This window comes from Thunnus thynnus, chromosome 2 (assembly GCF_963924715.1).
Source record: "Thunnus thynnus chromosome 2, fThuThy2.1, whole genome shotgun sequence".
Lineage (NCBI taxonomy): Eukaryota > Metazoa > Chordata > Actinopteri > Scombriformes > Scombridae > Thunnus > Thunnus thynnus.
This window is the reverse complement of record NC_089518.1, coordinates 20,235,368-20,259,424: the sequence shown is the minus strand read 5'-3', so window position 1 is coordinate 20,259,424 and position 24,057 is coordinate 20,235,368. Positions and strand designations below refer to the sequence as shown.

The 24,057-nt window shown below is 40.7% G+C and overlaps 2 protein-coding genes across 4 annotated transcripts; both read left to right on the top strand.

The window, feature by feature from the left end:
* The first annotated feature begins 738 nt into the window (after positions 1–738).
* On the top strand, positions 739–9,333 carry erap2 (endoplasmic reticulum aminopeptidase 2). Of its 3 annotated transcripts, XM_067608804.1 has the most exons (22): positions 740–912; positions 1,310–1,400; positions 2,061–2,454; positions 2,574–2,760; positions 2,853–3,022; positions 3,135–3,273; positions 3,357–3,491; positions 3,587–3,707; positions 3,810–3,964; positions 4,109–4,222; positions 4,332–4,463; positions 4,815–4,946; positions 5,624–5,692; positions 5,839–6,014; positions 6,133–6,212; positions 6,337–6,520; positions 6,668–6,824; positions 6,925–7,109; positions 7,271–7,432; positions 7,618–7,758; positions 8,136–8,217; positions 8,706–9,333. In XM_067608804.1, the coding sequence occupies exons 3-22, from the start codon at positions 2,285–2,287 to the stop codon at positions 8,847–8,849; spliced, it is 2,835 nt and encodes a 944-aa protein (XP_067464905.1). In that variant the 5' UTR covers positions 740–912; positions 1,310–1,400; positions 2,061–2,284; the 3' UTR covers positions 8,850–9,333. The 3 variants fall into 3 exon arrangements, with proteins under 3 accessions (XP_067464889.1, XP_067464897.1, XP_067464905.1); XM_067608788.1 differs by having other exon boundaries at positions 739–912; positions 3,587–3,964; XM_067608796.1 differs by having other exon boundaries at positions 739–912; positions 1,307–1,400; positions 3,587–3,964.
* A 567-nt stretch (positions 9,334–9,900) lies between these two features.
* On the top strand, positions 9,901–24,037 carry lnpep (leucyl/cystinyl aminopeptidase). The gene is made up of 22 exons (XM_067608776.1): positions 9,901–10,319; positions 12,941–13,035; positions 13,776–13,978; positions 14,973–15,084; positions 15,241–15,498; positions 15,691–15,881; positions 16,152–16,290; positions 16,780–16,914; positions 17,055–17,175; positions 17,297–17,448; positions 17,537–17,650; positions 17,744–17,875; positions 18,007–18,141; positions 18,825–18,985; positions 19,071–19,159; positions 19,267–19,450; positions 19,605–19,761; positions 20,193–20,377; positions 20,512–20,673; positions 21,045–21,185; positions 21,274–21,355; positions 21,525–24,037. Exons 1-22 carry the CDS (start codon positions 10,292–10,294, stop codon positions 21,654–21,656), a joined length of 3,108 nt encoding a protein of 1,035 aa, XP_067464877.1. The 5' UTR covers positions 9,901–10,291; the 3' UTR covers positions 21,657–24,037.
* The last annotated feature ends 20 nt before the right edge of the window (positions 24,038–24,057 follow it).

Here is a 24,057-nt window from a genome sequence, read left to right as displayed (position 1 = left end):
TCAAATTTCATAAAAGATTTTTATGTTGTAACTCCAGTAGGAGTCAATACTTTTCTATAGGCTAAAGGACACAAGCAGTGGTACAGTATGTGCTACCAGATTTTTAAGCTCTTTCAGGCAAAGTTTTGATTTTGGGCAATATAAATAATATTGATATGACTTTACTTGAATTTCAGCCACTGAATAAATTCAAATACCCATGGTGGTCATGATATAAATACAAAACAAAAAGTTTTTCTGAAAGGTTGATATTTTGGACATAAGGTTTTCATTGATACAAAAATTTCAAGCTCATTGATTAAAAATATATAAATCACAATCAAGTGTTAGAAAGGAAAAGTTCAGGGCACGCTGGCAGAATAATAGGGACCCTTGTTGTCATACCTTTCTCTGTCCCCTCGTTTTCTGTCTTCTTTATTATTTATCTAATAAAAATAATCAAACAGTTTTTAAATCTCTTACCTGTCCATAAATAGATGATAGGAAGGTAAAAGAGACTCCTGGATGACTCCGTCATGTCTGTCTGTTAGTTGGAGAAGCTTCAGTGATGACTGCTTTGCGTGAGAGTGTGTGTTCATGAGCCTTGTGTATGTGTATGTGAGTGTGTGAAATGGGGGCATGCTGTTTGACTTTGCCAAGAGCATTGCATTATGGGGAACTGACATGCCTCATTGTTGTGACCTTATACTGATAACGGACCCTCCTCTACCCACCCCAAAACACACACACACAAACACACACAGATATGGAGAGAGAGAACAAAAAGGAAGCAGTGTGAGCTCTTACACATATGTGGCTCAATCTGCATTTATAATGAAGGAGAAAACCAGACATTAATGTGGACAGAAGAGAGTCAGTGAAGAGTTATTTGAACAACTGGATACACACCTGCCTACGGCTGTTAGATCTGAGGTGAGAAACTGATCATATCAACACAACCAGAACATTAGACAACACTGTTGTAGGGAACACCTGCAGACGCACACACACACACACACACACACACACACACACTAAAGAAACTGTTGTGTGGACAGCTGTGTGTGACTGTATATTAACCACCTAACTACCTAAGCAGAATATAAAATGTATTAATGATAACTCTACAAATTATATTGATAATAAATCTACTTATAATAGGCTACACTAACATCAGCATCTGAACCTTCTAACATTAGTTCGAAAATACATTACATAAGACATTAAACAGTGAGGCTACATTATCTGTCTCATTATCTCTCTCTCTCTCTCTCTCTCTCTCACACACACACACACACACACACACACACACACACGCACACACCAGCAGCTTTTGTGCCTGAGCAGTAGGCGGGAGGTTTAAAGAGAAAGTGAAACCCAACAGTGTGGACAGACCGGGTGATGAAGCAGAAATTATCGAGGTAAACCTTTTTGACATTTGCATCTACAGTATTCGACGTTTCTGTTTAAACATGAGCCCTGAGGCAGGCACAGTAAAAGCATTATTTTACATATTATAACTGTGTGACTATTAGTTACATTTCTGTTGCTTGTAGGTTGTTGTGACTAACACAAGATTAATCTTTTCCCACATGCTACAGCATAACTGCTGCTTGTGCAACCTGATTTGTACTGCAGCTATGCTCCTGCAGCTGTTGTCACCATACAGTTATAGCTGTGTCCTGATCTTGTTTTATCCGCATGGAAAATCATGTGATACAGTTGTTGGATGTTTGAGTCTCCTTCAGGGCGAGATGTATTGTGGCTAAACCTTAAGCTCTGCTAAATTTACCAGCAGTAACCGACCTCTCACATATGCTGTATGAGGAAGAGCCAATAACAGAGTGATTTAATGGACTGCCAGTAGAGTTATTTTAAAGTGACGGCCGCTCTTTGTTAACTGTTTTAATGTTCATCCATAATAGTTTGTCAGAAGAAGTTTTAAAGTGAATGTAGTAACCTTTGAAACCATTACCGCCAAACCGAAAGCTGACTGAATTAAGGAATTAAGACTCTGGTTTTCTAGTTTCTACAACAGTGTCAGTGTGGTGTGTCCTAAATTCTCCCCTATTGTCTTACAGGTTTAAGAAATAAGGTCCTGAGAACTTGCCTTACTTTTTTGATCCGACTACATTCAGTGTAACAACTGGACAAACCACCTCTGCAGCCATTCAGCTCTCCCATCAGGCGGTCCTTAGTCACTCCTCATGTTTGGGATGTGACAGACTGATTTCATTACTCGTCGTCAGCCTGCCACCCTTAAGGCTTTTTGTTTTATCAGTGGTTTAAGGACATTTCTTCTACAATGGCCTTGGTGAGGTTGTTAGTGCTGTCTCTGTTCCATGCGTCTCTGGTTGGGTCGCAACCTGCCAAAATTTCACAGCAGCCGTCAAGCCCTCCTCACCCTGCAGGAGAGCAATCTCCTCCTGGGATTGACAATCTGTCCTTCCCCTGGAGTCGCCTTCGTCTGCCAAGGTAGTCTCCATGCCAGTTTTTTATAGCTACTGAAAGTTCATAAAATTGACAAGAAAATTGCTGGACTTCCATTTTTTACGTCATTTATTAAAAGGGCAAGATATATTTCCTTGTTTTAGATACATCATTCCTCTTCACTACCGCCTCCTCCTGCACCCAAACCTCACAAGTCTCAGTTTCACTGGCTCAGTGCAGATCCAGATTGAGGTCCGGAACAACACAAATTGGGTTGTATTGCACAGCAAGGGTCTGCAGATCTCAAAGGCCACCATACTGAACCAGAACCTCCGCCATTTGTCTGATCAGGTAGTTGTGAATTCAGAGCAGCTATTATTACATCTTATTTATCATTTTTACCTGCAATGGACTTGACTTCTTTCCTTTCCTTCCTGTTTTAGGATCTCCCAGTTCTTCATAACCCTTCCCATGAGCAGATAGGCATTTTCTCACCCTGGGTGCTCAGCAGTGGGCAGAAGTACTTCCTGTATATTGAGTTTGGGGCAGAGCTTTCAGAGGGCTTCAATGGTTTCTATAAGAGCACCTACAGAACCAGTGCAGGAGAGATCAGGTAAAGAGGTAGACTTTTTCACAGCAAGCTTGGTAAATTATCCTACACATACATCTACAGTGCAATATTCTATTGTCTGTGTACAATAGTTTCTGCTTGTGTTTCTTTTTAGAACTTTAGCTTCAACTCACTTTGAGCCCACCAGTGCTCGGATGGCGTTCCCTTGTTTTGATGAGCCAAACTTCAAAGCCAACTTCTCCTTACGGATCAGGAGGAGCCCAGAGTACATTTCTTTGTCCAACATGGCTATAGTGAGTGTTGCATATGTGCTATTCGCTACACATGTTCAAATGTGAATGAAAAATGGCTACACTGAAATTTTTGTATATTTCAGTTCAAAATAGTTGAAGTGAACGACGGTCTGCTGGAGGACCACTTTGCCGCAAGTGTAAAGATGAGCACGTACCTCGTAGCTTTTGTCATCTGTGATTTCAAATCTGTGACTGCAACAACAGCCTCTGGTGTGCAGGTATTGCCTCTCTGAAGATGCTGTTTTTCCTTCATTTCTTGCTTTGAATATTAATATCATAGTCACAAATGTTTTGTATTGTTGTATTTCTATAGGTGTCAATCTATGCTGCCCCTGAGAAGTGGAATCAGACCCACTACGCCCTGGAGGCTGCTGTCAAAATGCTTGACTTCTATGATGAGTATTTCAACATCCCATATCCTCTACCCAAACAAGGTAAACTTCTCTTTCTATTTTTATGTAACCAACAAAGCTTTCATTTTTTCCCTTTTCACCCTGCCAATTTCTGTCTCCTGACCTTTGTTTTCCCTCTCTCAGACCTGATAGCCATCCCAGACTTCCAGTCCGGTGCAATGGAAAATTGGGGTCTGACCACCTACAGAGAGACCAGCCTTCTCTTTGATCCGCTTACATCCTCTGTTTCTGATAAACTGTGGGTTACTATGGTGATTGGCCATGAGCTGGCCCATCAGGTGAGTGTTTCAGTGTATCTGCACTCAAATGACATGAAGGATTAAGTGTTTGTTTAGCTTCAGTAGTTCAGATACTCATAAATCACTTCATTACATAAACAGTCAATGCAGAGAGCTGAAATTCAAAATCTGTTTTGTTTGCAGTGGTTTGGTAATTTGGTGACCATGGAGTGGTGGAATGATATCTGGCTGAATGAAGGCTTTGCCAGATACATGGAGTACATTTCAGTCGAGGCCACCTACCCTGAACTGAAAGTGGTATGTGCTTAGTTTAATCTGACAACCGACTGAATTGATTAATAGTGATAGATTAATATTAAGCCCTGAAGAGGGGATTGATCATCCTGTTTTGTGCACATTCTTGCAGGAAGAATATCTGCTTCACACCTGTTTTGCAGCAGTTGGTTATGATTCGTTGAATTCCTCTCGGCCAATATCTAGTCCAGCAGATAACCCCACTCAAATCAAAGAGATGTTTGACACAGTCTCCTATGACAAGGTATGGTTTCAGTCACAAATGTGTGTTGTGCTTTCAGTCAATCACAGTTTATCACAAGTATATTATCTGTGCAAAATGATTACCTGTAGATTCAGTGACAAATAACACAAACATTAAAAAGACAATTAACCCATTCATGTTTGAAAATGTTAGAAAACACAACACCCAGTGAGGACACACATCTGACTGCATAACTATTGATTTATATATTACATTGTTATTATATTATATATATTATATTATATTATATATTATATTGTGACAGAAAACCTTTTCCCTTTTCACATTTATAGCTAACGACAGTCCTGTTGGCTTATTGTGTAAAAAGACTTCTTCTCTCTCCCCCACCAGGGAGCATGCATCCTGCACATGCTGCGACACTTTCTAACAGATGATGTGTTCCAGAGCGGGATAGTGCGATACCTCCGCAAATACAGCTACAAAAATGCACAAAACCAAGACCTGTGGGACAGTCTGGCCAATGTATGAACACAAATTACATGTAATGCACTGTGTAATGTAATTTATGTGAAAAAAATTACATTATAAAGGGGCAGCAAGATAGAGCTTTTAATTTGTCAAAATGATCTTAGCCAACCTTTTTTGTATGGAGCTGTACGACTTTTAAAAAAAAAAACCTTTGCTTGGCATTACAATCACACAAAGAACAAAGAGTGACCAATCCCTTTACAGAAATCATGCATTTCACACATTTCTGTCTGTCTATTTTGATGTTTAATCCATGTACTACAAATTGGGTACATTACTGCTATCCATTTCTTAATGCGTGCTGCAGTGTGTTTCCCTCAGACAGCCATTGTTTTCTGTTCATTTCACCAAGGTTTAAAAACCAATTTGCAGACTTGATTGATTTATATAATTAGTCAAAGTGAACATAATGTCTGTTTTTATTTCCATCAAAGTTACAATGTCTTTGCCCAGTAATACAATTGTAAGTGCAGATTGATTGAAATGCACTTACAAAGCGACATGGTGTTCATTGTGAGGGATTCCAAGCTCAGACATTTTCAAACTGTACAGAAATTAATTCAAACATTCAAAAATCTAAAAGACTGCAGCATACTATAGTCAGCAGTAACGTAAGGTAATGTGTTTTGTAGTAAATAGATTAAACCTAAGTGTTCAATTTCATTTTTCAGACATGCTCAGAGGAGGATTTCATCTCAGGAAAACACTGTTACAGCAGCAGCCAAGCCTCCAAGAATGCAGTGAGTAAACACACAACATTGTTGAACATCAACTCACTGACCTCTCCTCATGGTTTACCTCTTATAATATATATATATTATGTGATTATCACAGACCTTGTGACTTGGTGTGATCACATGTATTTATCTCTGATTGTCTTTTACAGTACCTGTTTGCAGGGGAGCACCTGAACCTGACAGCCATGATGAACACTTGGACTCTGCAGAAAGGTATTCCTCTGGTGACTGTAACCAGGAAGGGGTCTCGTCTGCTGCTTAGACAGGACAGGTTCCTGAGGACAGTGCTGCCTTCTGACCCCCACTGGTCCACATTGCAACAGGGGTGAGTATGCACACACACTCACAGCTACATAACCATTGTCAGCAAGACTTTTTAATTTTAAGTATCAGGGTCTGATTTTATGTTGTGCATGTCAAAAATATTCTCTTCTCTTGTATAGTTATCTTTGGCATATCCCTCTGACATACAAGACCGATACTTCTAGCACCATCCACAGACACCTGATGACAACACACACAGGTAAGGGGGAAGAGACAATACACTAAATTCAATCCATGCACACATATTCATATATATACTGTACGTATTTTTTGTTTTGCCTTTCAATTGTTTTTCATCCTATCTTTGGCTATGTGTCATTCAGACAGTGTACCCATAGGAGAGGACGTCAACTGGGTAAAGGTAAACTCTGACATGACAGGCTACTATGTGGTTCATTACGAGGATGGTGGTTGGGATGAGATGACAAAGCTACTGAGAGAAAACCACACTGCTCTCAGCTACAAAGATAGGACTCAGTTGATACACAACGCCTTTCAACTGGTCACGTAAGCATATACTGTATGTGTGTGTTTGTTTGTCTTTTTTAGAGAGCTAAAGAGAAAGAGATATTTTCAGCAAAACAAAATTGCTTTGTTTACCCCACCTGAAATAGCACCCAACCTTTCAAATATTCTTTATCTGTGTCTCTAAAGGGCAGGTCATCTACCACTCAATAAAGCCTTAGACTTGATTGGTTATCTGCAATCGGAGACACACACAGTTCCTCTCCTTGAAGGACTTGGCTATCTGGAGACCTTCTACCGGCTCATTGAGAAAAGGAATGAGCTTGATCTAGCACACAACCTGGGGGTAAGAAGACAAGTATACACAGCGTGCATGAAATCCAGGCCAACGTCAGTATGAAACTGAGTTCATGTAAGATGCTGTTTCTCTGTGTGCTTTGGTGCAGATGTACATCCTGCGATTTTTCCGTGGTGTCATTGACCAACAGACATGGAGTGACGCGGGCTCTGTGTCAGAGCGACGGCTGAGGTCAGAGGTCCTCTCTCTGGCGTGCCACCTGGATGACCCTCCCTGTCTGGAGCAGGCGCGTCAGAGCTTCAAAGACTGGCTTCAGTCCGACGGAACACTCAAGTCTGTTTGTCTAAATTATATTTTAGCTCACGTCGTTATCAGCTGTTGATATGATTCACATAAACAGGAGGCTGTTGTTTTTCCCTGTGCAAGGCTGGACCATATAATTTGATATTTCATCATGTCCCTAATATGCACGTCTCTGCTTGTGTTTACTCCAGCCTGCCCACTGATGTGGTGGACACTGTGTTTTCAGTGGGAGCACAGGATGACCACGGCTGGGACTCACTCCTCCACGCATACAACACCTCCCTCTTTGCAGCACAAAAACGAAAAATCCTGTTTGCCTTGACCTGCAGCAGGGACACCAACAAACTACACAGGTACATCTTCTCCCACTGTATTCTTCACTCTGTTAATGCTGCCATCATGTGGCAAATATGGGTATTGTATCACAGCACTGGTGCCAAGAGATTCCCAGTATTAATTCTGATGGTAAACAAGTAAAGGCTCTTGAAGTGATGGCAAATAATGCGGTGTTAATAAATTGTGTGTGTTTGTGGTGCAGACTGCTGAAGCTAGGCCTGGAAGGGAAGGTGATACGATCCCAGGACCTGTCCTCTGTCATCCTGATGGTGGCCAGAAACCCGCAGGGACATCACCTCACCTGGAACTTTGTCAAGAAGAACTGGAGCACACTGGTTGAAAAGTTAGTACAATAGACATTCAAAATGACCCTGTACTATCAGTCAAAGCATGTAATGCTATGAAAATACAGTTTGCCCTACTTTAAAATATTACAACAATATCCTGCTAAGTACTTACTATGAAAAAAAAAGATTTTTACTCATCAAGCATGTCTTGTGAATTTGCAAAAACTGTGTGTAAACCAGTAAGACTTGCGTTTTTAGTGGCATCTGTGTAGTCTAATAACAAGTGGAACAGGTTTTTGATTTGATAACGATATGATTATACCACAAGAAATTGATTACACAACTACGAAAGCCCCAAATTATATTGTACTCTAGTATATAGGAGGAGATTTTGGTCTCTGAGTGTCTTCTCTGTTGTATTTCTGTTCTGCAGATTCCAATTGGGCTCATCTTGCATTAGAAACAGCATCATTGGCACCACCGGCCAGTTTTCATCTCCAGAGGAACTCGACGATGTAAATATGCTCTTACAGTACATTGTGAACTGCTTCATTTGTTATAAGACAATTTAGAAAGAGGTGCACTGATATATCAGCATGCTAATGATGTTAGCTAGTTGGCTAGTATTAGCACTACCAGCAATATTGTTTCAGTGTAAGTATTGCCAAATGTTGATTAGTATAGTTTGATTGATAGACACATGTCACCATATACAACAAAAATGTCCAATTATTGACAATATTAAAGTATCGTGGACTTTTTAAAAACACTTTAAAATAGGGATATACTTAACCTAACCTGTGTTGCAGCTGCATTTGGACTCGAACTCACACAAAAACTCAAATAATAAGCATTATCAAATATGTGCTACCTCTGTTGTCAATATAACAATGTGACTTTGACAGAATAGGGAGATTTACTTACATTTACTTTTTATACATTTTTTATTTTCTGTCATATGTTTGTGTGTATTTGTGTAAATGTATGTGTGTTTGACCCCCAGGTAAAGAAGTTCTTTGAGTCCATCAAAGAACAGGCGTCTCAGCTGAGAGCTACCCAGGTTGCCCTGGACAACGTGCAGAAAAATGTTCGCTGGGTCCAGAGGAACCTAGAGCCTCTAAGAAACTGGGTGAATGAGAAGAATTAAGTGGAAAAATGTTGGAGGACAGTTTATCTGGAAATTGTAATGTGCTTAACACTGGAGAGTTGATAGTTTTGTATGTAAAAAAAAATGTTTTGTAAATTTTCAGGGGACTTATTTAGAGAACAGCATTGTGTGTGTGTATGTGTGTGCGCACATTTTTGTTACCTCACTGGGACCTTTTCCGGTACAAACACCAACCTTGTCGGGACCAGTAGTCCTCATGTGGACCAAAGCCCAGTCCTAATGAGGCAAAACGTCATTTCTGAGGTCCTGGTTAAGGTTAGGGTTAGAGGTTGGGTTAGGCTGTCCTTAATGTCCATGCAATGTCCTAACAATGATAGCTGCGCAAATGTGTGTGTGTGTAAGTGTATATGTGTGTGTGTGTGTGTGTGTGTGTGTGTATGTGCGAGAGAGAGAGATCCATTGCAAAATGACACACAAATGCTGTGTAAATGATTGTTCACCAAATAGACAATAAAAAAGTTCACTGTAACTATTGGTACCTTTGTGTCTGTTATTTAAACTGAAACATATAATTGTGTTATTGTGTATGTGCTATGTTCAACCATTGTGTCTGCACTTGTGTGTGTGCGCGTGTGTGTGTGGTATAGTCACTTTAAGGGACACAAACCAGATTTAAGACCAGTTTATTTGGGACAGCTTGTGCAATTGGTGACAAAAGCCATGTCCCCAATTGGTAAATCACAGATTTTTGGGTCAATGGTTAGAGTTAGGGTTAGGTTTAGGTTTGTAAGTAGGTATGGTTAAGTGTGTGTGTTTGGGTGTGTGTGTGTGGGGGGGGGGGGGGGGGGTGGACCTGACAGTTTTTTTGAGTTCGGGTAAAAACTGTGGGTTTGGGGTTTGAGGTTAGGGCAGGGTTGAAGTTATGCCTGTAACAGTTAGGGTTTAGGATTAAGGAATGACTGTAAAGCACTACAGAGTCCCCACAAGTATACGTGCATCTAAGTGTGTTTGGTGCTGTTTAGCCCCGCCCCCGGACGTATCAGCCAATAGGAAGCCAGTATTGTAATTTGATGGGCGGTACCAACAACTGGTCGGAGAGGCAGGAAAGTGTCATTTGCTCTGTCGTTAGTTTGCCGAGCGTCTGGAGAGATTTATTTACATGCTGTAAATGTAAGGTTTGGTTTTTACAATTCCGCCGTAGCCCCACATTGGTCTACAAAACAGCTATGGGCGATAAAGTCCTGGAAATCAGTTTACGTTAGTAAGCTGGATATCTTTCAGTCAGTTAGCTACAATTGTTAGAAGTTGGCTAGTTCAGAGCTAGCTTACTACGTAGCTGACGTTAGTACAGTGAGGATAGGCTGCTGTTTACTGTGAGCGTCTGATCCACATCTACAAAAACATCACGTCTGCCGAGCTGCTGCAACCGTGTTGAGTGCCCCTGGTTTTGGACGCGAGGAGCCGTTTTCAGATACCCTACCATGGATCCATTTGATAGTAACAGTACAGGTGAGGAGGGAAGATGGGGGGTACAGTAACACCAAGCTAACTAACAAGCAGCAGCAGCAGCAGGCCAGCTAATAACTAACGGGACATTAGCTGCAAGCTCACTGGGAGTGACATTCACTCGAGGACACATGTTGAGAGGGGTCGGGTTGACTTTTGTCAAGCCAAATGAAAGCTACCTTTATGTCTTCTGAATGACTGGCTTGTTTTTTTACAGTTGGGATTCCCAGAAGCTAACTTCATCGCAGTGCCAGTCTGTTGTCAGTCCTGCATCAGCGTGATAACATTAAACTGCACACGACTGTCTCTTCCTTTTAAACACTAAATCAAAGTCGACTGTGTGTGAATCTTGTAGTTACGTGTTGGTTGAATTAAACTTGTACATGACACATGTCTAACAGCTTGAACAATCTTTATATTGAGCGATAAAGCTACACAGCCTGCCAGTGTACACACTCATATTGTGAGATATAAACACAGCAGCTCTGTTTGCCTTTCGGTTTGATAATAGCTATTTTTTGTCTTGCCGGGGAGAGCAGATAAGTCATGCTCAGCTTAACTATGGCTACCAACTGCTTTATAACCTCAGCTATGGTCCCTGGGCGTCCAGGGTTTTATTAAAACAAACAAAATAGACCAGTACACGCACTATATAACAGCTCTCAGGAAAGGTGTGTGCTCTCCTTGGTGGGTGTTGTTTCATTTCAGCTTTTTCCTCCCCATTGAAAGAGCAACAACCAAATCACAGCTTGTTTGAGTTCCTGTTTCTTTGTGTGAGTATTTGGTTGTGACCAAATGATTTTAATAAATACAGAAATTATATTTGACAGTCTCATTTTGATCAGATTGTGATGAGATACCTCCTTCCCAACCATAGTGATAACAGTGTTGTAGCTCAGTTTATGCAGTGTGTCTGGCCTGAATCAGTGGACACACCTGTCAAACTCGGACGCATATATTTAACTGCAGTTCTGTGACTCTAAGGTAGTCTTGATACATGTTTTTGGTAAACAGGAAGGGCACAGTCAGCAAAAGAGGTGCCTTACTTCTGTATTTACATAGAAGCGTGACAAAAGTACCGGAGTGGTTTGTCCTTCCCGTTTGCTCTACGTGTTTTTTCAAATTGTTGTCTAGATGATAACTGTCACTGTTAACTACCTCTCTTGTCTGACCATGTGATCTGGCTCATATGATATAACTAACACCATAATATCTCAGCAGCTGTCAGAAGTAGGGTTAACATTCATCAAAGTTTAATGTGGTTTTTTTTTTTGGGTTTTATTTTTATCATATCCTCCTCTGGACATTACACATTACCTACTACTTAGCTCCTCGCCTATTAATAGACGTTCATGCCACAGCAGTGTGGACCAGATAGAGAGACTGTGACAGCCCATACAGTCTTATCAAAAACACTATACAGGACAGACAAGGAGCTAAATCCACCTCTTACATTTCTTGATTCTTGTTTTCCTTTTGGGGAGATAGTACGCACTTCTGTTTAGTGTCGTCGGCTCTGTTTGTACACTGTGTATACAGTCTGTGTTTCCTGGCTCTCTCTGTGGTTTCCACTGAAATTCATCACCATCTAAGACTGAAAGTGCATTGTCTTTACCATGTAAAGCATGAGTGGAGTGTGAGGCAATATGGGAAACTTGCAACGCATAGTGTTTTACTACTTTCGTCGTTATTGAATTAGGAAGTTGAACATACCTCCGATTGTTGCAAGAATGACCTGAGTGGAGGAGTTGGCATACTAAATCATGTGGCCTTTGTAAGACACTCTTGTCACAATGCTGAAGATGCAGGTTAGTTTGTGGAAATGCATGCTTTTGTAACCTGCAGTAGCATGTGACATGGCCAGATGACATTTTCTCATTGTGTTTGTGTTTTCTCACTTCTGAGGACAGTTTGTCTTTTGTTTGGGTCACTGCACTTAAATGACTGAACTATGAAGGAAATTGATTTCTGTCAATGTCTGTCTTAACAGATTTCCTAATACTGGTACTGAAAAGCCATAAAACCACCAGCCTGATGAACTTACTATGTAGGTCAAAGAACCAGGAAATAGTCCAGGAGGTTTACTAACAGGAAACTGAAGAAACCCAGTCAGTCCTTTGTTACATGAGGCTTCATGTCGCCTGCACAATCCAATGACAGATAACAAGCTTTTGTGTTGAATGTTGGCTTGTTGCCATTACTCTCTACAGAAAGCTCCAAAAACACTGCACATATGCTAACATATTGTGTGTGTGTGTGTGTGTCAGCGTATAATGATACATGATTGTTTTTTTTTGTTTTTGTTGTTTTTGTTGTTTGGAGTTACCTTTCAATTAAACATAACGTGTGTTAAAAGGTTAGGCATTATAAGCTGCAGTTTCAGCCTACAGAAAAAAAAACAACAACTTTAAGTTGGGTTATTGTGCTGTTTTGAGCTGCTCTATTTAAGTATCCGTCTCTTTTTTTGTGTTTTTATGTATGTATAAACATGAATTTGTACAGGCTATACAGACCGGAAAATCAATTCTAAATGTATATAATCACGATTCGTTTCTGTGTCTCGCCTCTCTCATTTCCCCTTGTGAGAATCCTCTGTCTTATTTCTCTTCCTCTGTGTGGTGTAGATCGAGCCAACCTGCCGCGGAACATGATAGAGAACAGCATGTTTGAAGAAGAGCCTGATGTCGTGGATTTGGCCAAAGACTCCACAGCATTTCCGGTATGCTAATGTAATCTTATGCCATGCATGCTATGCATAACTAACAATGCATATCTGCACCACTGCACATTTCTCATAAGTGCTTTCATCTGTTGGCAATATAGATAAAGATCAATGAGAGGATGGTTGACACAATTCAAGCACTTTCCATCCTGCATACAGCATGCTCTTTCACTGGTCTGTAAATGTTTTTAGATCTGTCACCTTCAACTATCTGAACTTCTCAATATTGGAGAAGTATTTCCTGCAAAAAGAAGCCTCCTTAAAGCATAACAAAGATGTTGTTTCTTCCTTATATTCTGTCTGTTATAATAGTATCTATATCTTTCTCTTCTGAGCCACATTGACCCACTTTCCCCCACAAGCGCCATACATACTGCATCATAAAGCCTTATAAACTTAATTCCCATCCCTCAGTCCACACTACCTCTATCCTCCCTCACTGTCTCACATCCAACCAACCTTATCCTAAATTTCATTCTCCTTCACATCCCTTATGTTCATGATCTGCGTTTCTGCATCAAACACCCCAGCGCTCTGGTATAATGATGATTTTCCTGTCATCTATACACGGTACTGTGTCGATGGCCCTTTTCTGTCCTGATCATTAATTTTTCCTTCGCCTCCACACATAACATCCTATGCTAATTAATTTACATGCAAAGGCAATCCAGTTATTGACATTATATGGGGAAACACTGCACAGCTTAACTATAGTGTACTGTACATGCTCTCTGCAGTCGTTTCCGGCCCTTGACCCAGATGAGGTGGTGTACGAGCCTCGCAGCTCACGGTTGCTGGTGCGTGGCCTGGGAGAGAATGACATGGACGAGGATGAGGAGGACTGCGAGTCTTCAGCCCGTCTGCTGGGCATGTCCTTCATGAATCGCAGCTCTGCTCACAGATCCAGCTCTTCCCCTTACACCAGACAGGCTCCACCCAGGTAATGTTTCGAAAAAGCGGGATATACCTTGTGGGACATTTGTCTCAAAGCGGAACTGCATAAGTAATGATTTATTTTTGTATGCAGTTGTCCCTTTGGTTGGTATTTGTAGAGTTTAATGATGAACAAATGTTGAATTTATATGAATGTATTGTTATTGTCCAACCAACCTCTTTATGTGGTTGTTTCGAAAACTTTCATTTAAAAAAAATACTGAAGAACTTACGTAATTTTCAGGAAAGACATTTTGAAATAGTTAAGCTTTACGGATCTGGTAACTTCATTAATAAACACGTAGTAGAGAGTACCACACTATCTGTTAGTTTAATAACAATCGTAAGTCTTCCATGACCACAGCTTTGACAAAGATTTACATAGACTCATAAAACAAACAGTGGTGGTGATGTTGAACAGCTTGCACTTAGATTTGTGGAGACACATTTCCTGAAATTCCTGCTACATTCAAGGTCCTGACGGCAACATTGTGGTTGCAATAGCAGAGTAAAGAAGCAGAAGCATCTACTAAGTAAGATGCCAACAATATTTCAGTAGTAATGCACAATCATCACAAAATCCTGTATAATTAATGCATATTGGTCAAGGTTGCTCCAGCATCTTGATTTACATCTGTACCAACAATACTACGCGGGTGAACTTTCAATTGGATTTCCAGACCCATAGAAGGATGATAAATCTGAAAGTATCCAAGGGGTTTTTTCACACAAGCTGCCCAAATGACACAATTTCAACTTGTTTAAATCTGTCTATAAATCTAATAAGACTTCACTTCCCATGTGATGCAGTAACACTAAACCACCCAAATATGTACAGGTTAAGGGGGCATGGAAAATTGCTTTAGTCAGAAATCCAATTCACTTTTGCAGCCTCCGTCTGCTCACAGCACCACCATCCCCAGCTTCTTCATAAACACCACTCCTTCCTGTCAGTCTTTATTTGTAGAATTTGTCAAAGTAAGTACTCTTATCTCTCTCAGGTCATGTTCACGGCCCTCAGCTCGCACCATGGTTGTCTGTGTGTTATTCCTGGTGATAGTGGCCTCCATGACCATGGTGCTGTACTTCTTACCAGGGTGCACCTTTACCAAGGTAAGAAAAGTATTCACTAGTTCTGTTTTGTTTTGTGAGCACATGTAGATACACAATAATTACTCTTTGTTTCAAGATTGTTTCCATTTTTATTTCTATCATGCTCAATCACACATCCATTTCCCTGGCTAACCGCAACCCTCAATCCTTTTGCAGACGGGTTGTCGTAAGGTGAACAAAACCACTCCCTTTGAGCCGGTCTACCCTATATCCACCAACGGTGAACCGTTCCCGTGGGCACAATTCCGACTGCCTCAAAGCATACATCCTCTCAGCTATGACCTCACCCTGAACCCTGACCTCAACAGCATGACCTTCACCGGCAAAACTGTTATCAACATGATTGTGCTACACAACACCAAGCGCATCGTCCTGCACAGTGCTAATCTCAACATTACCAAAGCTACCTTTAAGGTGAGACTGCAAGAGGTTTGAGATTTAAGTGTACTGACCGAGTAGAGGTGACTCACATGTTATAGAGCCTGCTTGTCTAGATATATAGAACTGTTTACAAAGATGTCTCAGTTTTGTCTTTGGTCAAGTGAGAACATGCATTTCGAGCATAAACAAAAAGTTTAGTGTGCGTGTGTACTTTCTCTCTTCCAGCTGGGTGATGGGAAGGCCAGTGAAGTAACTGTACTTGAGTACAAACCCAGACAGCAGATAGCTGTTAAGTTCTCTGAAGACCTGAAGGCAGGCCAGCACTGTGTTTTGACCCTGGATTACTTTGCCAACCTGTCACACACCTATGATGGTTTCTACAACAGTTCATACACTGATAAGGATGGAAACAAAAGGTACACTTGACTAATTTGCTGTGGCCTCAAATACTTTACAGCAGCTGAAAGATGTGCTACAGAGTGAGGACTCTAAATAAAAGTCTGTATGAAGAGGATCATGTGTCTTAACAGTTAATCTCTTGACCTTCTGCTAAGCTCATGACTCGACAAATCAGTGCTGTAAAAATAACAATTAAAAACAGAAATTGGATTTTTTAATAGATTTTTACAGTGTTTATCGAATTTACTATTTCAGCATGATCATGCTCATCTCCCTCTTGTCCCCAGGGTGCTCGCAGCAACCCAGTTTGAGCCGCTATCAGCCAGGAAGGCCTTCCCTTGCTTTGATGAGCCAGCTTTCAAAGCCACCTTTCTGATTAAAATCAGCAGAAAACCAAGCTACATGACCCTCTCCAACATGCCTAAGGTACTGTAACATTAATTAAATGAAATTTAATTTTATATTGTTATATATTGAATATTATATTTTATATTATTTATAATATATACATATATATATATATTTTTTATATGTGTGTGTGTATATGTATATATATATATGGGGGATAGGGATGGCAGTATTTGACAGCCAAATTTGAGATTTAATACAAAAACAGAAACACATACTGAACATACCAAAAAAGTAAATAGACATCAAATAATTATTGAGTAAGTTTAGTCCAGAAACAGTCAGTGTTGGGGTCTAGTAGTGACTAGCATTAGGCTATATATATATGTTCACTGGCAAAGTGATGGGTCATGACCTAAGAAAGACCTCAGTGTGCAACATTATATTATGTCATTCACTCTGACGGAGCTTAATTAACAGAGCTGTGTTCCACAACATGCCAAAATAGATTTATCATACCACCAACATTACCTGCTTGTCATCTTGTCCTTTTGATGTGTGTCTCAGGCTAGCACCACAACACTTCCAAACGGCCTCCTGGAAGATAAGTTTGAAAAGACCAGCGTCAACATGAGCACTTACCTGGTGGCCTTCATCGTCGCTAATTTTACTCCTATTGAAAAGAATGTCTCAGAAATTCTGGTAGGTCTGACACAGATATGACTCCTTTTTGCTTTCAGTGCAGCCTGAAGGGTTTTACACCAATATATTTTTGCATTTAATATTCAGTGAAGTTGTGACCTTGCTGATAAACTGTTACACACTATATCTGTGTGTTTTAGGTGTCTGTGTACTCTGTACCAGAGAAGAAGGAGCATACTGACTATGCTCTGGAAACAGCCTCCAAATTGCTGGAGTTTTACAATAAGTTCTTTGAAATTGTATACCCCCTCAAAAAACTAGGTGAGTACATACGCACACTTGCACATTTCACACATGGTGCAAACACAGGCTTTTCATTCCCCTCTGCTTTCTTTTCACCCCTCTTTACACACCACAATATGCTCTGTCTCTCTTTTGTCAGACTTGGTAGCCATCCCGGACTTCCTGGCAGGAGCCATGGAGAACTGGGGTCTGATTACCTTCAGAGAGACAAGCCTGCTTGTGGGGAAACAGTCGTCTCCTCTGGAAAAACAAGTAGTTGCCTCTGTAATAGCGCACGAGCTCGCTCATCAGGTAGTTGTATATGCCTGTGTGTTTGTGAAAGCAGCTGAGACAGTAAATAATCTACAGGTACTAATCTAGCTCTGATGTTGTGTCCCAGTGGTTTGGGAACTTGGTGACCATGAGCTGGTGGAATGACCTGTGGCTCAACGAAGGCTTTGCCACTTACATGCAGTACATGTCACTGCAGACAGTGTTGCCTCAGCTGGACATTGTAAGTTCACACATCTGACTCGTAGATTAATCCTCACATATTTTGAAGCAGATAAAGTTGTGCCTTGGTAGTAAGTCATGTGTCTGTTTGCAGGGTAATTTGTTCCTGGCGGTGCGGTTCAGAGCCTTGGACAAAGACGCACTAAACTCTTCCCACGCGGTGTCGACAGAGGTTAACACACCGGAGCAGGTGGAAGAGATGTTTGACTCTGTCTCTTATGAGAAGGTGCACTTTATACATTGTATAAGTACTTCCATATTCAGCTGTTTGTCATATATACTTGATCTCTTGATCTGAACTGCAGTAGCAGTCTGTTTCGAGTCTGATCACAGCTGGTTTGTGCCTCTGTCGTCTAGGGTGCATCCATTCTTCTGATGCTGAATGCCTCCCTGCCAGGGGATCAACAGTTCAGAAAGGGAATCATTGAATACCTAAAACAGTTCAACGGATCAAACACAGACACTGACGACCTCTGGAACAGCCTCACACAGGTAGCTGTGTGTGTGTGCGTGTGTGCATGTACTGTATCTGCTTGACTTATTGTTATTTGCTGACATTTTTCATTGATTTAACAGCTGATACTTTTAACATATAACTCCCCTCTGCAATCTTTCAAGCAGCCATCTAGTTAAAATATGCTCTTCATTATATCATCACATAGTCACTGATCACAGAGGACTTTCTGAGATGCTCTATTATCAAGACAAATGGTAGAAAATTACTGGTAACAATCATGCATACAGTTATTATTTGTTTATATGTATAAGATTGTTCATCGTTTGGCTTACTCCCCTCTGAAGGGAGGTCAGAGCACTGCACAGATGCAGACAGTAGGCTGTATCATTACTGACAAGAGGTTTTGAACCCATTGCCCTTATATGAGGGGCAGTCTGCCAACTCAATACTCACCCCCCACCACCCCTGTTAAAGCTTTACTTGCACTTTCACAGTCTCACATATATTATGTGGTTGTTTGCCACAATGATACCAGCCCTAAAAGTCTGTCAGTATTAAAAACTCAATTAACCCTCAGGGGAGGCAAAATATATACAGGTGAGGCTAATAACAATTAAGAACGTCAAATATCCCCATCCTCTTCTTCACTATATAGCCGATAAAACAATGAACATGACATTTGACTGCACAGACTCAGGATTTGTCTTTCTGTCCTCAGGTTGAGGTCTCTGCTCAGCATCAAAATGTGTCAGAGATGATGAGCTCATGGACATCACAGAAAGGCTTCCCATTGGTAACTGTAAGCCGCAAGGGAGATCAGGTGACCCTCACACAGGAGCACTTCCTGCTCACATCTGACAATGCCACGCACACTTCCAGGTGGGCTATTTTAACATCACTCACATACACGTACAGGGTCTTAGAAACACACTGCAACCTAGAGATAATTGTGTTTTGTCTTTAGCTTGTGGAATATCCCAGTGACATACGTAAACGACAGCTGCAGTTTGGCCCCCGAATGCAGACAGGTGTTCACTCTGAGGACCAAGTCAGGTAAAACAGTATTAGTCAGTAAACAAGTATTAATTCTCTTCTCAGTGTCCCAGGTACTGTGTTAAATGATGATGTTTTTGTGATTTTGTGTTTTTGTGTGTTTTCAGGGACTCTTAAGGTGCCAGAAAGTGTAAAGTGGCTGAAACTAAACTACAAAAACACCGGCTTCTACATCGTCCACTATGGAGATGATGGTTGGACTGCGCTCAAAGAAGCCTTGTCTAACAATGTCAATGTTCTTACAAGTGAGGACCGTGCCTCACTTATACACAACATCTTTGCTCTCTCCAGGTATACAACACAACCTAAATAGTTTTTTTTTTTTTTTTCAAATGCACTCAATAACATGAGAAACTAAAGGACAAGAGTAGTTTCCAATTCCTGTATTTGACTTTAAAATGCTTCCATTTCTTTCTTTTCTCTCTCTTTGTTGTTTCGTCAACAGACTGGGACGTGTGTCCTTCCGTCTTGTCCTCAACCTTTTGAACTACATGTCCAATGAAACTGAGACCTCTCCTGTGACAGAGGCCTTGTTACAGCTCAACAGAATCTGCCAGCTGCTCGACAAAAGACAGGAGCAAGATCTCGTTTCCCGCATGAAGGTACATACTCTACATACACATCTACATGTCAGAAAATTGATTTGAGAAATAAAAATACCTGTTTAGTATTGAATTTGAATTTGGCGGTATGCTTTAGATGTACAGTCATGTTGATGTAGTGGTTCTTTTAAAAGTAACATAAAAGCAGTAGCTGAAGTTTAAGCTGTAAAAATGCTTACATGAAATGATTGCCCGTTTTGAGAAATGGTCTTTTGTGACATTTATAAAATATTTTTTAAATCAACTACAATACTGAAATATATTAATTTGATAAAATCACTAGCTTCATGGCAGAAAATGCACAATAATACTTTTCATTTGTTTAACTGAACCACTGTTTTTAATCTTTGTAACAGTGTGTCTGATTAATTTCCAGACTGCTTAACTCAGTGTACTGTATGTGTACTATTTTTTTCTCTTATATATGACAGGAATACATTCAACATCATTTTGAGTCTCTGATGCATAACCAAACATGGGGGGAGGAGGAGAGTGTGTCTAAACAGGAGCTACGCTCAGCTGTTCTGGAGACAGCCTGTGGTCTGAATGACGAAAATTGCATTGAGCGGGCCAAAGCCCTGTTTAAGCAGTATGTCAATTCCAGTGGGACTGTTCGGTACGTAAAGAAACACTTCATTGTTGAGTTGCAGCAGAGTAGTCCAAATAAACTTTATTGAATGCGTATCTGACATCTGAGTTGTAGGAAGCAAAGTGAAATCAGGTTGTTTTTGTGTTTGTGTATTTCTGTAGGATCCCAGGTGACCTGCAGAAAGTTGTCTTCACTGTGGCTGCTCAATCAAACGAGGATTGGTCAACCCTGCTCACCATGTACGGAAATGTCACCTATGATGCAGAGAAGCGAAAAATGCTACAGGGCCTAGCATCCACTCAGCATGCCAGGAGTATCGTATGGTAAGTATTTTGTGTGTGTGAGATTGCATCTGGCCAAGATCAAGCACCAACCCTGCTGATGACCTGCTAAGGCTACATAGTCTGATCATGTCGATTTGATCTGAAACCAATGTGAAACAGAGCAACAGTGTTTTAAACATTAATACATTTCACTCACATGTTAATAGAAGTCAATTCTGCTGCCCCCTCAACTCCTGCAGCACATACTGTACACTTCGTATCAGCTTATCCATGTTCAGTTAGCAGTCGCATGACACTGTGAATTGACATTAAAGGCATGAATTATTTTGGAAAATAATCAAACTTGTACTTGACCCGAGCCAGAAGTGTTGTTTATGCACTGAACAGAGTATTTATCACGATCTTTCTAGGATTCTGAAGGCTGGTCTGAAGGGGGACATCATCCCGACACAGGAGTTGCCTTTGGTCATCGACAGTGTGTGTGATGGCTTCGCTGGCTACTTGATTGCCTGGGACTTTATACAAAATAACTGGGACCAGCTCATAGAGAAGTAAGTGGTCTCTGGCAGCCTCATGTTTCACATAATGGCTTAAAAATGAAACAATAGTTAATCAGTGTTATTGTGTTTTTGGCTGTAGGTTCCCTGTGGGCTCCTTTGCCATCCAGAGAATCATTAAGTCTGTCACCTCCCAGTTCTCCACACAGGCACACCTTGATCAAGTACGTTTTTTTAAATACATATTTTCTAATAGAACAAATTAATACTGCAGTGTATCTGAGAGTCTTTGCTCTTGTTTGTGGGGAGAGATGAACTGTTTACAGCATGCTTTTTAAGTGTGTTACTTCAAATCTTATCTGGCTGACATCTCGATGTGTGTTTGTCGTGCAGGTGCATGGTTTCTTCTCCAGTTTGAAGGAGCGTGGCTCTCAGATGCGAAGCGTGCAGGAAGCTTTGGAAACCATCAAGCTGAACCAGCGCTGGATGGAGAGGAACCTTCCAACACTTCGAAAATGGCTCTAATACAGGCACCCCATCCAGTCTCTGCCCCACTAACAGTTCGCCTGGCAACTGGGGCATGTCGTCAAGACAACAGCAATGTTTGCACTATTGTAGGACTGCGTCTCCTAACTCCCTTTATCCAGGCCAGAGTACTTATCAAAGCCAGAGGTTGTGCTCTACCTGGGTGGACAGGGTGTTTGATTTTCTGAGATTGGTCCTGTGAGATGTAGTTGCTAGCTCAGGGTGGCTCTGATTGTGCATCTGGCAGAGTGATGTCAGATGCAGACTCACACTCCTCACACTTTATGCTGTAGACCAAACCTCTCCTCTGCAGGTCTCATCCAAACCTCATGCCTGGGCAGACAATCATGCTTTCAGAGAGCAGCGCTTCACCCACACTCCCCTCGCTCAGCCTGCTCTCAGGCACTTAACTGTGCGAGCTATTTAATGGCCACTTCTAAAAGTATGAAGAATGTCATAATTACAGTATGTGCTGTTGGTAAGTCGTGGACTTTTTCTCTACCGTGGGACGTTGATGCAGCTGTCAGAGATTTCTCAGCGATGAGAAATTGAATTTACCGGTACTTGAGATGGAATTACTGTTAGAATTAAACTAACCTTGCATCGCTGTGTTACGCAAAATCTGTATAGAAATAATAACAGCCTGTCATTCTGTACTTATTCATGCAACCTGAAGCATTTACTATGTTAGTAATGGTTTGACTGAAAAAGGGATTGGTTGATTGATAGCTTAAATACCAAACTTGTATTGGCATCAGTTGAATGTACTGAAAAACCTTCCCACTGTGTACAGTAGATGGCGTACTGCACAGCAATGCAGGTTTAAATCAACAACCAATGTGTCTTAGATGAGAGCAGACAGTGAACACTGGAGCCAAATGTTCATTTCTTTCTTTCTCGCTTTTATTTCTCTACCAGTCAGAAGATCAAGTTTTATTATGATTGCTTTTTGCCTGCAGCGCAGCCACTGTACAGACTCATTCTTAAACTCAGTGTGCTTGCAACCTTGTAGTTATTATGTAAATATGCTCAACCCTGCTACACTTTACTCCTGCTGTTTTGGATGTACTGTTTTAAACATTTTGACTTTTAACATTTTAAGATTTGCTTTATGTTGTGTGTATATAGAGTGTAAAGAGGAAATGTATCCATAGAACTGGTCAAGATTCTTGGTCAAATACTTGTTACTGTATTCTTGATTTACACCACCGCAGGGAGGTCATTTGCTGATATATGTTTGTGTTTTTAAGGGCTAATGTGCATATTGAAGATACAAAGTGTATAGAGGAACATCTATGTTGGACATGACGAATCTGTCCAGTAAGCGGTTCCTCATCAGCCAAATTAAAAAAAAAACCCCAGAAGGTTTAAAGTTACTCCAATGTTAACCAGCTGTGATGCTCCTGAGAGTGAAGAGTAGCTTAGTATTTATTTAGAGGGTGTCTTTACATGTTTCCCCAACTTTTGTTCCAAAATGTATTTAATTACAATTGTACACTCATCCTGAGTTGCTGTCGTTGAGGCGGTACTGCTTACTTATTCACTCCATCACTGTCATGGTGTTCAGGATAATTGATCTCCAATAGATCTGCTCATTTTGCTTTATTAGACCATCCCAGTTATATGTGTCAAGCTTGTCTCTGTGTTTTTGTCATGTTATCTTTGTCTCATTTATTGTATAAAACTTTGTCGGCAGGATTTACAAGTTCATATAAAAATACCAAATGAGTGTCATAAAGGAGGTGACACTTGCTCAAGTTCAATCAGAGGTAGTGGTACCTCCAGTTTGGTCATGTCGGCATTCCAAACTGGTGAAAAGAGAAAAAATTAGTGATGGTCAGACTGTACATTTAGTATTTTATTGCAGTTAAGCTCTGTCTGGAGGTTGTCAGCAGTATTGTCATTGACTCATTCCATCTGATCCATCATAGTTTCACAAACGCTGATAATGTCTTTAGCTAGCATTTAATATGCCTTTAAATACACATCTTTACAGTTTACCTTTCAGTCCTGGCTAATTGTGAATTATTGTCTTTTATTGTGGGAAAGTATTGGTCAGTCTTGGACATTTTCCAGCACTCACCAATCAGTTCAGATAATCAGCTTAATTGAGGCTCTGGGATATTGATTTCCCATCATCTCTTGGTTCGAAAACGATTGGACCACGTGAAGTCAGTTGCAATAAGCTTTTCAGAGACAGGTGATGTCATTCAGGTACAATGTCGGTGGCTTGATGAGAGGATTGTAGTACCATGTGTGCAGTAGACCCAATCAGATTGTTTTTTTTTTTGTTTTTGCACTGTGATTAAAATGCTGCAGATGCTTTTTAAACTGTGTTGCTCTTCATGTGAACAAATTATAAATAAAAGTTGTTTTCTGAAGTTATTAGGTTTCTTTTTTA